We start from the raw sequence: 16,568 nt of genomic DNA, 5'->3' as shown, positions 1-16,568 counted from the left end.
TTTGAACTGCAGCAGATCAATCTTAATCATGTTTACATGCCTAAATGCATTATGTTGCTGCCGTGTAATTGGCTGATTAGAAATTTGCATTAATGAGCAGTTAGAGAGGTGTACCTAATAAAGAGTGTATTTCATATGATATAGCTCTTGATGTAAATATAGGATTTCATGCTGCAAACAACCTTACAAAACGTTAAAATTTCATGACACACAAACATTTGCGAAATATATTTTATGGTCACATGTTAATAATACAAAAAAACTTACCAAATTAAGTGAGAATGCAAACAGTGAAGATCAGCCTTGCGTTTGTTTGGTTGAGTGATTGTATCCTGTGCCTGAAATGATGATATCGTCCTGTACCGTGTGTAACCTTAATGACATGTCCAAAATTAATATGATAAATTAAGAGAACAGAACAAAGAGAATGAAGAAAATAACCAAACTCTAAACGAAATAATAATATAAAAATTACGTTTAAAGAACAAAGAAGAGAGTGAAAAGAAAAACTAATTTGAAAATGGTGGCGTACGATAAAGATGAGAATAAGACAAGAATGAGGATGAGCAAAATAATGGGTTGAAACATCTGGATTGAGATCAAAAATGAAAAAGGGAATATAAAAGAGAGAGCAACAGTGAGTCTAAACAGAGGCAGAACAATATTCATTATTTATGATGTAAATGTAATATATGAAAACATGTAAAACCCAACATAACAATCTTGTCATTACTTAATCACCATTGTTTCGAGCCACATGCCTTTTACTTTTAATTTATTTAAAACAATAATTTTTCCCTTTGAACATCCCATTCTCTTGAGCCAAACAGACCAAAATTAAAGACATTGGTCTCTAATCCTTGCTCTTAGTCATAACCATTCCATTAAAATGCCACGTTTGACATATTATGCCTATTTTGACATCTGCAAACATCATGCCTTTGAATTATGAGCTGGAGAGGGGGAATATCCAATTCAAAACCAAAGTGTGCATGTATAATAGTGATGTCCCATTTCTTTGTGAAAATATTTTGATCCCTACCCCTTCACACTCTATTTAACGCCCTATGGGGAAGGAAAAGGGGTATAAAACAGAATTGGGTCCAATTTAACTACAACAAACTTGTGTTATGATTGTTCAGATTGTTTTGACTGGTGAAATAAATGGCACAGAGGCTCAGAACACCTTGAGGATAATTAAAGAATCACTGAATATCCATTTCATGCAAGCAATTTCTTCAAACAGACTTTGGTAGGTCTTGGGATTATTGCAACCCTGGCTTAAGATACCTGTCCAGGGCTACATTTTTGAGAACCGCAAAATATGTGCCCAGGGATATGTCTGCTTAGTATACATTTTCACTAGAGGGTGCCGTGTACATTTTTGGCAATATTAAATACGTTAATAGGGCACGCTTTATTGTGCGTGGCATTTCTTGTAAATCCACCAAAGGGTGGTGTAGGCTTGGGCAGTATCCAAATTTTGATACCGTCAAACCTCCTCCCTATTTTACCTCGGTATCCAGTATTACCATTGTCCAATTTGTATTACTATTATCCATAATAAAAAAAATGATTATGATATAAGGCTCAGACAGCGTCAACAGCCTGTTGGCTTGTGCCTAAACCATTCAGAAACTGAATACTGTGTATGCGACCTTAGGTTCGCGGTCACCGGTTTGTCTTGTTCATATTAGAGATCTGCGCGGGACGCTCTCTCTCAAGTGCCTGCTGAGCAAGTGCCTGCTGAGAGGGGCACTTCAGCCAATGAGGGCAGAGGGGCAGTGGCCCCCTGTGCACGGCCCTGCTGTCCCATGATGACATCACGCATATGCATTTTTAGGCATTAAATAAATAATATGTATTATTTAAAACTTATTTTAAGTGCTCTCCTATTTAAGTGCATTGTTTTTATGACGGTATAACAGTATTGAAACTGACACCATTGCTATTTTTAAATCCCGCTGTATACCATATTACCGTATTACCACCCAAGCCTAGGCTTGTGTGTACATTTCTTCCAATCTCAACATCTTTCCTGGTCGCATCTATGAGAGAGATTATGGCAACCCAAGCTCATACTGAAAACGTAGTCTCGCGGACGTTTCTGGAGACAGCAGAATACGTCCCGGGGGTACGTACGGCCGCGTTTATTTTTTTCAAGCGAACGCTGCGGGGCAGTGTGACACCTTTATTTTTTTGGACGGCTTTTGTAAACTGTCGCTCAGGTTTAGGGAAGCGAGCGGGCGGACGGGTCGATCGGTAAAATGGGTTGGGTTCAGGGAAGGAGGCGGGCGGGTCGGCCGATTGGCCGGTCACGCAGTCAATCATCCGGTCAGTCGGACAGCGGCCTCCTGTGGGTTCACGCGAGAACAGCGCGGGCGCGAACCACGCTCGCGAGAGGCGTCCAAGGTGCAAAAAAGTGCACAACAGCAGCCTCTCGCGGATTCGCGATAACAAAAACTGCAGCCGTACGTATCCGCTGGGACGTATTCCGCGGTCTTCAGAAACGTCCGCGGGACTACGTTTGGATTATGGTCTGCTTATTCTAAATATATTAGCTTGCTATTGACAGACTGACCCAACGACTTAACATGATTTTCAAAAGCAGATTGAAGAAAAAAGCCAGTATTGCTACATGTTTTTACCATAATTTCAATATATTTTGGTTTTGTTTTATTTGATTCTAGAAAGCGTCCTTCATCAGACTCGAATGCTCTAGGTGCCATGTCCGACGCCATACAAGGCAAGCTACCAAGCAAACTGATCACGTCCATACTGAGGTAATCAGTCAGTTGGAGCACAGTAGCATTAATTTTTAAATGGAAAATGCAGCCAGACGTAGCCCTGGGCACATATTTCGCAGTTTACATTTAGTCATTTAGCAGACGCTTCAGTTCTCAAGAATGTAGGCCTAGTCACATATTTCCAATGAGCCTGTGTTGGATTGACTGGACTTACTGAAAGAGGCTCTTCTGATTCTCGATCCTCTGGTTTGGGGACTTCCAGTCGGTCAATAAAATTCTGCAGCTCTTTCCTGAAAGCCTTCATCTGAGCGTTAATGCGGTAAAGCAGCTCATGCTCTCGTATTCGACCGCCCTCTTCCTCATCGTCCAGTCTCCCGAACAGCTCACCGTTATTCAAGTAGACACGAGCCTCAGCGATGATGGTGCTGGTGTCGGCGATGAGTCTGTCGATGGTCCTGCTCAATCTTTCCGCCTCCATGCGGATATCAATCATCTGCTGGCGGTCCTTGAAGCTTCTGGATAAAAAACGTCCCTCTGGGGTGTACAGGGAGCGGGTGGGAGTGAGGCACCGGATGTTGCGGACTTCCTCTGAGTCGCTTTCACCGCCAACAGGACCTTCACGTTTACGATGTGGCGTGAGCCGAGAGCAGTCATCGTCACTTTCCCTGCGGCCACAGTCACTTTCCGCGTCGCTGTCTCTGGGGCTGCCACGGATGCCTAAATGAGAAGCCAGATCGTAGCGCTGCATGTTGGACAGCAGCACACGGTTTTCATACTGGAGCTGCATCACCTTCCCGCTCAGCTCGTTGATTTGGAGTCTAGCGGCTTTCAGCTCCTCCTGCAGGTAGACATATGGGTAGTTGACAATTAACCAGGTAAAATGTGAAAAAACAATTATTATATTCATGTAGTTTCAAGTCTGATGTGTGAGAAAATATAATGGATCACTAAATTTATCAATTATTTTTAGTCTTTTTTGATTTACTGTATTCAATTGTACTGTAAAAATGTCCTTTGGTTTAACGTAGCAAAAATGAAGAAAAACAACTGTTAATAATATACAGTTGTCGTTTATTTAATGTCTTGTACAAGACACAGGGTCCAGCCTTTTGTGTTTTATAAAAGCTAACACCTACCCCAACCCTAAACCCAACCTCACAGTAACCTGTTGTGTTTAATTAAAGTCTACACCTACCACAACCCTAAACCCAACCTTAGAGTTACCTGTTTTGTTTTATTAACATCTACACCAGGGGTGCCCAAACTCAGTCCTGGAGGGTCCAACGCCAATCAGACACATCTGGGTGAGCTAGTCAAGCTCTTAGTAGGCTTGCTAGAAATGTCCTGGCAGGTGTGTTTAGGTAAGTTTGAGCTAAACTGTGCAGGACACTGGCCCTCCAGGACCGAGTTTGGGCACCGCTAATCTACACCTCCCACAACCCTACTTGGTCCGGAAGGAAGGGTGTCCTGCACAGTTTAACCCCAACTCTAATCAAACACACCTGCTTACAGATTTCTAGTGATCTTAAAGATAATGCTTAGCATGTTCAGGTGTGTTTGATTAGTGTTGGAGCTAAGCTGTGCAGGACACCAGCCCTCCAGGACTGAGTTTGCCCACCCCTGATCTACACCTACCACAACCCTAAACCCAACCTCAAAGTAACCTGATGTCTCATTAACGTCTAAACCTACCACAACCCTAAACCCAACCTCACAGTAACCAGGGGCCTCATGTATCAACGCTGCGTAAGCACAAAAACTTTGCGTCCGCCAGGTTTCACGTTTGGATTTACTAACGATGAAATGAATGTGAGAATGTGCATTGTTTCACACCAACTTCATGCCTGGCGTACGCATATTTTTTGTGCGTGTTTGTTTTTTTCTATTGCCGACTCCTGGAGGCAGTTGTGTTAAATTGCACTCAACAAAGTGTCTTTGAGCCGTGGAATGGCAGCTGTATGAGACGGGATCATCCGCATGTCTAGCAGGTATATAAGGTTTCCAGCCAAACATTAAATCACAATTTGCAACGGTCACCGTTTTTCCCAGTGTAATCGGAGCAATCTACTACACACACAATGCTATAAAGGCACCATCTGAAGATGAATTTGCATATGTGAATCAGAAACATTTCCATTCAATAAATGTGCAAATAAAATATGATGCACAGACTTATTAAGGATTCCTACTTGTCTTCCTCATGATGAAGAGTATAGGCAAAATCTAATATGTAGCGGGGGAAAAAAGAACGAGTTTATCAGACGCTGGATTCGAACCGAGTTTATGCTTGAACGTGTCAACACATGTTACCATGCGTTTTACGAGCTACGCCACTCACGCTGTTAAAGACACTGCAAAATTTTACACCTATAAATCGCATTATTTCTTTTTTAAATCCACTCAGTGCGATGTTCAGACCCAACTGTGTTAACCGCATCAGCTAAACTCTCCCACTCATTTTTTTTCTTTTGTTATTAATTCCAGAGGACAAACTTGCAAATAACACAGTTTTTCTCTGGTCTACCTCCGAAAGCAGCACCTCCAAATCACATTCTGTTCAAAGTTTCTCTTCTTGCTTGCTTTTGCCATTGCTTTTTCGTTGGGTTTTGCCAAAGTAGAGTCATTAGCATATTCATATGGGGAAGGAGGCAGGGAGGGAATTTGCGCTTGTGCATGTTGCGCTCAGTTTCACGTTCAGTTGAATGTACAAAGAGAATATGCGTGGGATACGCATATTTACAGCTTTGTGCGTACGCATTGTTTTAGTATGATTTCAACGCAAGTCTTCGTATATGAGGCCCCTGATGTCTCATTAACGTCTAAACCTACCACAACTCTAAACCCAACCTCACAGTAACCTAATGTTCTATTACACCAACACCAACTCTAAACCCAGCCGACTTGCTAGTCCTCCCACTGGAGGTCTTCGGGCTGCAGCGATACCTACTTGTCTTTGTTGGACACTTCATTTCTTCGTTCAGTGCCATTTATTTAATGAAATAATGACTTTTGTTTTCTCCATGACTTGTTGGACATTTCCAATAAATAGGAGTGTTCATTGTGCTCACTGTCCCATCAATTGTGCAGCCCTATAGTGTGATAAAGCCTTTAGCAAATAATCACAACAAGAAAATTTGATACCATCATAATCCTACCTGCAGAGCTTCAAGCTTCGCCCCGTCCACCGCACTACTGCTGTAGCGGGATCCCTCGTGTGATCCTGCCTTGTATTTGAGCTTGTTCAGCTCGCTGGTCATTTTTGTATTCTGCTCTTCCACATCAGCCAAATTACGGCGCAGGAGTTCAGCTTCATCCTCCACCAACTGCAGCTGCTGGCGGAGTTCAGACAAAGCCTCGCTCTGCTCTCTGGATGACGAGTCCGCGGCTCCCCCCGTCAGCTCGTCCCCGCGCAGGTCATCCAGCTCCGCCTTCAGCCCACGGTTCTCCACTTCCAGCTCAACGATTTTGCGACCTAAAATATTGGCTTCCTCCTCCACCAGCCGCAGACGGAGCTTGAGCTCGGACTCTCGGGTGGTGGGAGGACCTCCAGCTTCTCCTTTAGGGAGAGGACTGTCTACGTCTCCATAAAACGAGCGATACTTCTGGAGCTCCTGCTCCAAGCGGTCCTTCTCTTTGTCGATCTTGGCCATTTTCTTGCGCATTAAGACAGCCTCCTCCTTGATGAAGGCCAATTGGCATTTCAGATCTTCGTTTTCCTCCTATAGAAGAAAATTGTGCATTAATTAAGATTGACTTTCTGCAACAAAAGCCTTCCAATACAATTATAACTACCCAAATAAACTCCCGACGCAAAGCACATTAGACTGGAGAACGGGACTTTTACCTCTGTTGGGGTTTGTGGAGTCCTCTTCTCGGATTTCTGGACATCTTTTCCTCTTCGTTTCAGGGAAAGCTAAATCAGATATTTGCACACACACTCACAATTCGCAATGCATTGGGAATAAATATGACAGAATTACAGTACGATACCAGTCATAATGAGTCTCTTGTTTAATAACGCCAGAATTATTAAACCCCCTAAATAACGGAGAGCAGATTTTTTCAACACTTTTTTACACATAATAGATTTAATAACTCATTTCTAATAACTGATTTATTTTATCTTTGCCATGATGACAGTAAATAATATTAGACTAGATATTCTTCAAGACATTTCTATACAGCTTAAAGTGACATTTAAAGGCTTAACTAGGGTAATTAGGTTAACTAGGCAGGTTAGGGTAATTAGGCAAGTTATTGTATAACAATGGTTTGTTCTGTAGACAATCGAAAAAATTTTGACCTTAAAATGGTTCTAAAAAAATTAAAAACTGCTTTTATTCTAGCCGAAATAAAACAAATAAGACTTTATCCAGAAGAAAAAATATTATAACACATACTGTGAAAATTTCCTTGCTCTGTTAAACATAATTAGCCCTCCTGTGCAATATTTATTCTTTTTCCATTATTTCATATTTAACTGATCAAAGAATTTTTCAGTACTTCCTATAATATATTTTTCTTCTGGAGAAAATCTTATTTGTTTTATTTTGGCTAGAATAAAAGCAGTTTTAATTTTTTTTAAAAAACAATTTAACGGTCAATATTATTAGCTCCCTTAAGCAATATATATTTTTTCAATTGGCTACATAATCAACTATTATGTTTATAAATGTATTGAAAAAAAAATTCTATCCATTAAACAGAAATTGGAGTAAAAAGGCTAATAAATCTGACTTTAACTCTTTATTCTTAATATTAAAATAAATAATATGTGGAGATTTGTTTTATTAATATTATTTATTCAAAAAAGCAGCAACACCAAAGCTGCCTATTTATTACCTTAAAAAGGCTGATACAAGGCGTGTAATGTTTCGAGCACACCGGCTCTTCATCAGATGTTTCATCAGAGGTTTGGTGTTGCCGCCTTTTTGATTATATAATTTTGCACTTTTTGCTGTTTGGCTGAGCACTCATTTAAAGTGTTTTTTTTTATTAATATTATCCATAAATATAATTTATGAAAAACGAATACATTTTGCTCACAAATTATGATTTGTTTTCAATGTTGGACTAAGGTTTTTTCAGAAGACAGAAAACCTTTTTCATTTGTTGAATTTTTTTCACCTTTAGGTGTCGTTTTTTAAATTAGCATTTTGCCACTTTTTTGCTATATTATGTGACAATTGTTTTTTTATGCCTTTGAAAAATGATTTAAAATTCCCAAGAGGCCTAATTTTGTCTTCAACAATATATAGAAGGAATACAAACCATGTGCAGTTGACGTCAAAATAATTTTTATTCTTTTTCACAGTATTTTCTATAATATTTTTTCTTATTTATTTTAGTTTAGCTTGCACCAAAACAGCTTTTAAATATTTTTAAAACAATTTTAAGCTCAATATTATCAGCACCCTAAAAAAACTTTTATTTGGATCGGCTACAGAACAAACCAACCCAGCCTCATATAAAAAATGTACCCCTGTATACACTTCTGGAGAGCGCCAAATGCATCCCAGGACCTAAGTTTTTTTTTGCAGTTTTTTTTTTCCGCGAATCCACAAAATGATAGTGTGTACACTTTTTCAGATCTCAAATTTCTCTAGCAATTGCCGTTCGAACCTATTCTTTTCACGTAAATCCACCAAAGGCCGCTGTCGGCTGACTGACTGACAAACTGACCGAACAATTGATCCCCCTACCCATCCCCTTGCCTAAACCCAACCGATAGTGTTTTAAAAAGCAATCCAGAAAAATTAAAGCCTTCTCGGCGGCCTGATTTTTACCCCGTTTTCAGATTTTTACCACACTCTCACTCTGTTATTTGCTTTATTCTATTTGTTGGCTTTTGTTTTTGTTTTACCTGCTTTCTGCAACCATTCTTCGCCAGACTCAAACCCTGTGGTCGTGGTCAGCTCCTCTCTGCATCTCAAAGCCGCCGACGTTCGCAGAGAGCCACTAGACAAACTAGTACCAGCAGGAAAGCCGTCCATACAGAAGTAAATGTTCAGCTGCTAGCGTGAAAAGGAATACCATCATACGGCCCCATAGCGTTTGTTTTAAAGACAAAATGCAGCCATACGTAGTTCTGGCTACATAATTCGCGATCTCCAGAAATGTATACGGGGGTACGTTTCCATATTAAGACTATGTTGGAACAAACCACTTGCCTAATTATTCTAACCTGCCTAATTAACATAATACACTAGTTAAGCCTTTAAACTGCACTTCAAGCTGAAAACTAGTATCTTATGTACTGTCATTAGTACTAATACTAAAATATTATGTACTGTCTCCATGGCAAATACAAAAAGAAATGAGTTATTAAAACTATTATGTCTAAAAATAAACCCCTTGGAGAATATCTTTAAAAGGACTTTCAGAGGAGAGCTAATTCATTGGACTTCCTTTATATGTTCATGTGTAAGTGCTCTCACGTCTTTGGTCTTGTCCAGCTCGTTTTGCAAAGCCTGTTTGGTCACTTCCACTTCAATCAGCTGCTGCCTCAGCCTTTCATTCTCATCGTCTGTTCTCGCTCGTTTGTCCTCCACGTTCTCCAGTTCATTATGCAGCCGCACTGATACGTCCTTGGCCACCTGGTGGAGCGATGATCATGTTAGGGATTTGATCAATCATATTTGACCGGTGCATTATCAGTTGTGTATTATGCCTGAGTGTTTGTGCTGTCTACCTTCAGGTCCTGCTCCAGGCTCCTCAGCAGTTCACTGTCGATTTCTCCAGTTTCTGCATATCTCATTCTCTTCCTCTCGGCCTTGCGCAGGCGATACTGAAGGATCCGGCAGTTCTTGTGTGCTCTCTCCAGCTCCCGACGCATGTCCTGCAGCTGACAGGCGTCTTCCTCGTAGAACGTGTCCCGCATCTCATCCATCTCGGCGCGCATTTCATCTATTTCATGCTAGGTTTAAGAGATTTACAGACAGAAATGTCATTTTTATGGTGGTCAATGCAAAAGGTGATAACAAGTAAAACAATAATAATAAGTTATGCATTGATGAATAGATCTATCTACAGTTAAAGTCAGAATAATTAGCCCCCCGTTAATTTTTTTCCCCAATTTATGTTTAACAGAGAGAAAAAAAAATTTCAACTCATCTCTAATAACTGATTTATTTTAACTTTGTCATGATGACAGTAAATAATATTTGACTAGATATTTTTCAAGACACTTCTTTACATCTTAAAGTGACATTTAAAGGCTTAACTAGGTTAATTAGGTTAACTAGGCAGGTTAGGGTAATTAGGCAAGTTAATGTAAAACAGTGGTTTGTTCTGTAGACTATCGAAAAAAAAAATAGCTTAAAGGAGCTAATAATATTGACCTTAAAATGGTGTTTAAAAAAAGTAAAACTGCTTTTATTTTAGCCGAAATAAAACAAATAAGACTTTCTCCAGAAGAAAAAATATTATCAGACACACTGTGAAAATTTCCTTGCTCTGTTAAACATCATTTGGGAAATATTTAAAAAAGTAAAAATTCAAAGGGGGGTGAATGATTCTGACTTCAACTGTATGTTGGTTCAGCAATGTTACTGAATATATTTGACTTGATAAAAAACAAGTTATTTTAAATGTTGGGTTTTTAAGTGAGCAAAATCTTTAGGCTGAAATGTGAGTGGCATTTTTTTTTTTTTTTTTGGTTTGTTTGTTTGTCAGTAACGTGACTTTTGTATTTAATTTTGGGTTCATTTGTTTTTTTCATTCATTCATTCATTTTCTTGTCGGCTTAGTCCCTTTATTAATCCAGGGTCGCCACAGCGGAATGAACCGCCAACTTATCCAGCAAGTTTTTTTTTACGCAGCGGATGGCCTTCCAGCCGCAACCCATCTTTGGGAAACATCCACACACACATTCACACACTACGGACAACTTAGCCTACCCAATTCACCTGTACCACATGTCTTTGGACTGTGGGGGAAACCGGAGCACCAGAAGGAAACCCACGCGAAGGCAGGGAGAACATGCAAACTCCACACAGAAACGCCAACTGATCCGAGGTTCGAACCAGCGACTCAGCGACCTTCTTGCTGTGAAGCGATAGCACTATCTATTGCGCCACTGCCTCGCCCATTTGTTTTTTTTACTGCTTTTTATTTTACAGAACAAGTAAATGAACTAAATCAAAATGTTGGTTTAATTAGACTTTTTTAGACTTTAAATACGTGATAGGCGTTTAAAAAGCTTTAAGTTTGAAACTGTGCATAGATAAAAAGGTAAAAAAAAAACACAAGTTAAAAATGGCAGCATTTAAACCAAAGGTAAGGAACATTTTAAAAAGCCTAGGGCTTTAGATTTTTAGATTTGTCACCAAATGTATTAGTTTTTCACAAATTATATATTTATAGATAATATTAATAAAACACAATTTCCTTAAAGATTATTTAATATACATTAAAAATACTTGTTATTCATTAATTTTCCTTCGGCTTGGTCCCTTATTTATCAGGGGCCGCCATAGCGGAATGAACCACCAAAATACTTGTTATAATAAATATAAATAAAATAAACAATAAATTAAAATACCTAAAATAAGTCCAAGTATATCAACGTAGTAGGAAACAATCAATATAACCTCATGGCTGTGATTCAAGAGCAATGTGTCTTTTAAAATATCAGATAATTTGGTATTTTTTAAAAAACATTATTAGTGTTCATGTAATGGTAAAACTGCAAGAAAGCGATATTCTACAATAAAAAAAATATCAAGTTATAAATAAATAATACTTCAAACTCTCTCCCTCTCTCTTTGTATATTTGTGTTTGTGTGTGTTAATAAAATATTAATATATAAAAGAGTTTAAAGTATAACTGAGAGCTTTACTAAACACATGAGTCAGACTTACTCTTGTTTTCATACCTTACTCTATACATTTGAATTAACAAATTAAATCCATTTTTATTAAACCTATAATACCCTACCTTGAGGAAATCGTTCTCGTCTTGTAATCTCTCGATCTCCTCCTCCAGCTCCTGGTCGGGCTCTGGTAACGGCTCCGCGGGGCGGCGCGTGTCCTCTGGCGGCCGCTGCGGCTCCGTCACCGGCGAGCTCGGCGTCTTCGTCGTCATGCCGCTGTCCTTCTTCAAGCTTTTGTTCATGTGAAACTGAATAAGCTCTGACTGCAGGCATCCCTCCCTCCAGAAGCCCGGCCCGCATCCAACCGCGCTCTTGGCCGCCTGTTTTCCCCCGTCTGCCTTGGAGCTCTCGCGTTTCCCCGGAGAGGGTTTGCTGGAGCTGGGCTGGTCGGACACCACATCTGCCCCCAGAAGCGGCTCCTCTGCGGCGGCGTAGGGCTCCTCGGATGAGCCGCTGCGCTCGGTACTCCTGCCCTTCTCCGCGCGCCTCAGAGTCGGGCTTTCAGCACCACTGGCGTGGACAGCAGCCGCACCTTTGCCCGCGTGTCTGTCTTTCCCGGTGTGCACGGTGACCGGAGAGTTACTGCGGCTGCTTTTCCCGCCTGTTTTCGACGCCGAGGCTTTCGAGCACCCGCTTTTTGAAGCGGCTTTTGTCGGAGAATCTTTGAATCTCCCCGGCGAGGACGCGCGCTGCTGCTGCTGCTGCTGCTTCATGTTTTCCACAGACTCCATTCTGTCATCTGCATGAGTTCATGTGTGCATCCACATCCATTGTATCCTATAAAGCTAAAAAGAGAAGCGATTTCTGTGTTTTAAACAGCAAAAGGGAACCTTTACATCATGATATTAGCTTGAAAACCAGCGTGTCTATTGAGTAACAAAGAGCATCAGGTAGAACAAATTTAAAGGGATAGTTCACCCAATAATGAACATTTACTACACTGAAAACAATGATGTCTGCAAAAATGTTGCAAAGAATTTGCATGTTGAATTTAAACAAGTTAAAATTAGCATCAACTTATTGCTTGTTTAAATTAAGCCCAAATAAATTGTTTGCCATCACTAAAATTAAAAAAATGTAGTAAATGCAAGGAATCATTTTTGAATAATTTTTTTCAGTGAACTCACCGTGCACTCACTCCTTTATTATTTTCGAATACAAAAGAAGATATTTTGAAGAACGCTGAAAAGGGATAACCATTGACGTCTCGCTAAAACAATTGTGGAAGTCATTGCAGGTTTCAGCTTTCTTCACTGAAAAAAAAAATAATTAAAGATGATTCCTTGCAGGGGCGGACTGGGACAAGAATTCAGCCCTGGCACTGTTGCCACACCAGCCCACATTACCACACCGACACAGCCCCACCCACGGACACGCACATTCACTATTTATTTTGGTGTAAAGATGGTGAAATAATATGACATTCTTGCCAGATTTTGATTATGTCCGGGTAACCTTGGATTGGGTCGGCCCATCTTGAAACCAGGTGGCAGTTGCCGATTGGGCCAAATGATATACATTTCTTCTTATTATTTTTATTATCATCATCATCATAATATCACATCTAGCAAGAGATAAAAGCTGTCTGCACTTAAAAACAATACATACTAAAAAAAAAAAAAAAAAACTGACCGGCCCACATTTAAAAATTTGTCCGGCCCTTCTGGCATTTGCCAGACTTGCCAGATGGCCAGTCCGCCTCTGATTCCTTGGATTTACTAAATTTTTTTACGTCAAGTGGTTGTAAACTATTTATTTGGGCTGAATTTAAACCAACAAATTAAGTTGAACATTATTATTTAACTTGTTTGTTTAAATTTAACACAAATAAAATGTTTGCAACAGTTCTGTATGCAGCACTTTTTTCAGTGTTCAGGCTATATCTCTTTTGCTTTTGTGTTCAACAGAAAGAAACACAAACCGGTTTGTGACAGCAAATGTATAGAATGTGTAGCCTAGATGATGACTGTCTCTTTAAAGAATGGATTTTAAACACAGCACAACCCATAGATAGCCACATTAGATGTCGCCTACACTGTTTTCTGTTGGAAGGAATGCGTCAATAGAGCCGCCATTTTGGTACAGGGTAGCACTCCATTGAAATAAACGTGGGGGAAAGGTGCAGTGAAGGACTGCCATTCAGAGCCAGAGATGTATAAACATATCTATATTGACAAAATTATAATTTTACATCACTGGATAAGTGATCGCACGAGCATTGCCGACAAAGAGCGTGTGTTTGTGTGCATGGAAATGTTTTATCCTACCTGTTAAATCTGATCTAATCCTTGTCCTGAAACTAACATTTTTTTTTTTTCATTTTTATTGTTAAGACATATAATACTGTAAGGGTTGTTGAACATTTGAAGTTCTAAAACAGCTGTTTTCTCAAAAAAAGACGTGATAGTGTAATTAGAAACTGAATTGGAAATGACCTTATTGTAATATAGTCAGTGGTGAACTGAGGTGGGCCGGTCTAAGGCTTGAAACTCCAGGGCTGAAAAAGAGTCCCACTCCGGCCCTGCGTCCTGCATTCTTCAATACACCTTCCTCTGTGTTCAACAGAAGAAAGAGACTCAAATGGCTTTAAAACAAGTGGAGGATGAGAAAATGATGGCAGGATTATTTTTAGGTGAACTGCATGTCCCTTTAAAGACCAATTATAAACCTGATTTAACCCATTTAAAAAGGATGTATTCAGGTCGACTCAAGAGATGCTAAAATTTTTTGTCCATGGATGTATAGATCTGTTTTTACAGACATGATGAATAAAATCAATTATTTTACACGTTAACACATAAGAAATGTCTTATTTTGTTCAAAAAGGCTTTAAGAAGTCTTTCCATTGGGAAAGGGAAATTTTATTTATGTATTTATGCGTAAAGAACAAAGTACAGAATAGGGCTGCACGATATTCGAAAAATCTGACATTAGAGACAGCATTGTCGAGCAACAGAGCTCTTATTTAATAGTTTTTATTTTTCCTTAGAGCAGGACAGATTTCATTGACATAGAGAAATTGATCGGTGGGATTGATCCATATGACGTCACAGGATGCTCTGAAGGCTGAGCAGATGTTGTCATCATCAGTGATGGTGTGGCTCAGCACAGGCCTGTTCATTTCACCAACATCTTTACAGTAAATCTGATCATATCAAGCCAAAATAGTAGACTACTGTCTAACGTCTTTTATAAAATAATAAAACAAAACAAAGATATCTTTCTCTGCATCGAAAAATTCCATAGCCATATCACTTTCGGACGAATAAAGAAATATTAAATAACAAAAACACCGAGTGTTTTCTGATCCAGCAGCCGGGATATGATTAAAATGTAGATGAGACGTCATTAATTATTATAAACAATATTCAGAGACGTTACTAAAGCGCAGCTTGTTTTATTACCCTGTTGTTGGTACATGAGCTATTCACGTAGGATAATAATTAAGGTTATTAGCATAAATATCATTTTAGTTTCCACTTGGTTATATCCATGTCGAACAATACTTTATTTCTGCCATTCTTACTCATATTTTGTTGAATATAATGTCGAGGTGAGGTATTGTCTCATAACCTCTCCAAGGTGAATGAACCGTTCAAGCTTTTTTTGTGCCCAGACGAACAACACACATAATAACAACGCACATATATGTCTCTTAATGACAGATAAACACAATTCTTACCTTTTAACATCTCATCTTCCCATCTCCATGCTCCGTGAAGAAAATGACGGCAGTGAAGAGCGTCGTAAAACCACCATTAGACTGATCAATATTCATAAGGTGACGTCACTATCTGGGCGGAGACTCCTCAGGCGGCTGCATGGAATATCGTCTAAAATCTGATATTAATTATAATTTTTATGCATTCATTTTTCAGTACAGAACAAAATATGTCCGTATGTTTGTTTATTTGTTCGTTAGCAAAACAAAAAGGCTAGGACAGCTACATTATAACCGTAATTTACAAAATATTAACACTCAAATATTAAAAACAAACATCATTTGATGACTAAAAGACAAAAAGGATCATTGTGCAGTTATAAAACGCAAAGTAATTGTTGTTTTAATTCCTTAGCAAAAGGTTGTGATAAATTTAATGCATAATAAAATTTAATATGGTCACTTACACTCATCGGCCACTTTATTAGGTACAACTCAGCCAATCACATGGCAGCAACTCATCAGAATGCCTTGAAGAAAGAGGTCAGAGGAGAATAACCAGGGTTTCAGCTAATTGAAAGGCAACAGTAACCAATCAAAGTATGCAGAACAGCATCTCTAAACGCACAACACATCCAACCTTGAGGCGGATGGGCTACAGCAGCAGCAGACCACACCAGGTGCCACTCCTGTCAGCTAAAAACAGGAAACTGAAGCAACAATTGGCACAGGCTTATCAAAATTAGACAATAGAAGATTAGAAAACGTTGCCTGGTCTGATGAGTCTCAATTTCTGCTGCGAAATTCAGATGGTCGGGTCAGAATTTGACGTCAACAACATGAAAGCATGGATCCATCCTGCCTTGTATTAGCGGTTCATGCTGGTGGTGGTGGTGTAATGGTGTGGGGGATATTTTCTTGGCACACTTTGGGCTCATTAGTACCAGTTAAGCATCGTGTCAACGCCACAGCCTACCTGAGTATTGTTGCTGACCATGTCCATCCCTTTATGACCACAGTGTACCCATCTTCTGATGGCTACTTCCAGCAAGATAATGCTCCATGTCATAAAGCGTGAATCATCTCAGACTGGTTTCTTCAACATGACAATGAGTTCACTGTACTCAAATGGCCTCCACACTCACCAGAGCTTAATCTAATAGAGCACCTTTAGGATATGGTGGAACGGGAAATTCACATCATGGATGTGCAGCCGGCAAATCTGCAGCAACTGCGTGATGCTATCATGTTAATATGGAGCAAAATCTCAGAGGAATAATTCCAGTA

At 39.5% G+C, this 16,568-nt stretch overlaps 1 protein-coding gene across 6 annotated transcripts; it reads right to left on the bottom strand.

The window, feature by feature from the left end:
- Positions 1 to 271: 271 nt before the first annotated feature.
- On the bottom strand, positions 272 to 15,385 carry mtcl3 (MTCL family member 3). 6 transcript variants are annotated; one of them, XM_073925767.1, is made up of 10 exons: positions 15,303 to 15,385; positions 14,056 to 14,172; positions 12,748 to 12,873; positions 11,686 to 12,405; positions 9,439 to 9,663; positions 9,185 to 9,343; positions 6,592 to 6,660; positions 5,903 to 6,466; positions 2,962 to 3,585; positions 449 to 588 (listed from the first exon to the last, which is right to left on the bottom strand). In XM_073925767.1, exons 4-10 carry the CDS (start codon positions 12,349 to 12,351, stop codon positions 478 to 480), a joined length of 2,418 nt encoding a protein of 805 aa, XP_073781868.1. In that variant the 5' UTR covers positions 12,352 to 12,405; positions 12,748 to 12,873; positions 14,056 to 14,172; positions 15,303 to 15,385; the 3' UTR covers positions 449 to 477. The 6 variants fall into 6 exon arrangements, with proteins under 6 accessions (XP_073781870.1, XP_073781869.1, XP_073781868.1 ...); XM_073925769.1 differs by lacking the exons at positions 449 to 588; positions 14,056 to 14,172 and adding an exon at positions 272 to 373; XM_068214073.1 differs by lacking the exon at positions 12,748 to 12,873 and having other exon boundaries at positions 2,962 to 3,591; positions 5,909 to 6,466.
- Between the last annotated feature and the right edge of the window lie 1,183 nt (positions 15,386 to 16,568).

Source organism: Danio rerio, chromosome 16 (genome assembly GCF_049306965.1).
Source record: "Danio rerio strain Tuebingen ecotype United States chromosome 16, GRCz12tu, whole genome shotgun sequence".
Classification (NCBI taxonomy): domain Eukaryota; kingdom Metazoa; phylum Chordata; class Actinopteri; order Cypriniformes; family Danionidae; genus Danio; species Danio rerio.
This window is presented reverse-complemented; position numbering and strand designations above follow the sequence as displayed.

What these genes read in the sequence shown, in the direction of transcription:
- mtcl3 (XM_073925767.1), bottom strand. Translation starts at nt 12,351, where the DNA reads ATGGAGTCTGTGGAAAACATGAAGCAGCAGCAGCAGCAGCAGCGCGCG. An exon ending in CTCCACAAACCCCAACAGAG is followed by an intron (nt 6,467 to 6,591) that starts GTAAAAGTCCCG and finishes TTTCTTCTATAG; the next exon opens with GAGGAAAACGAAGATCTGAA. An exon ending in CGAAGCTTGAAGCTCTGCAG is followed by an intron (nt 3,586 to 5,902) that starts GTAGGATTATGA and finishes GTCTACCTGCAG; the next exon opens with GAGGAGCTGAAAGCCGCTAG.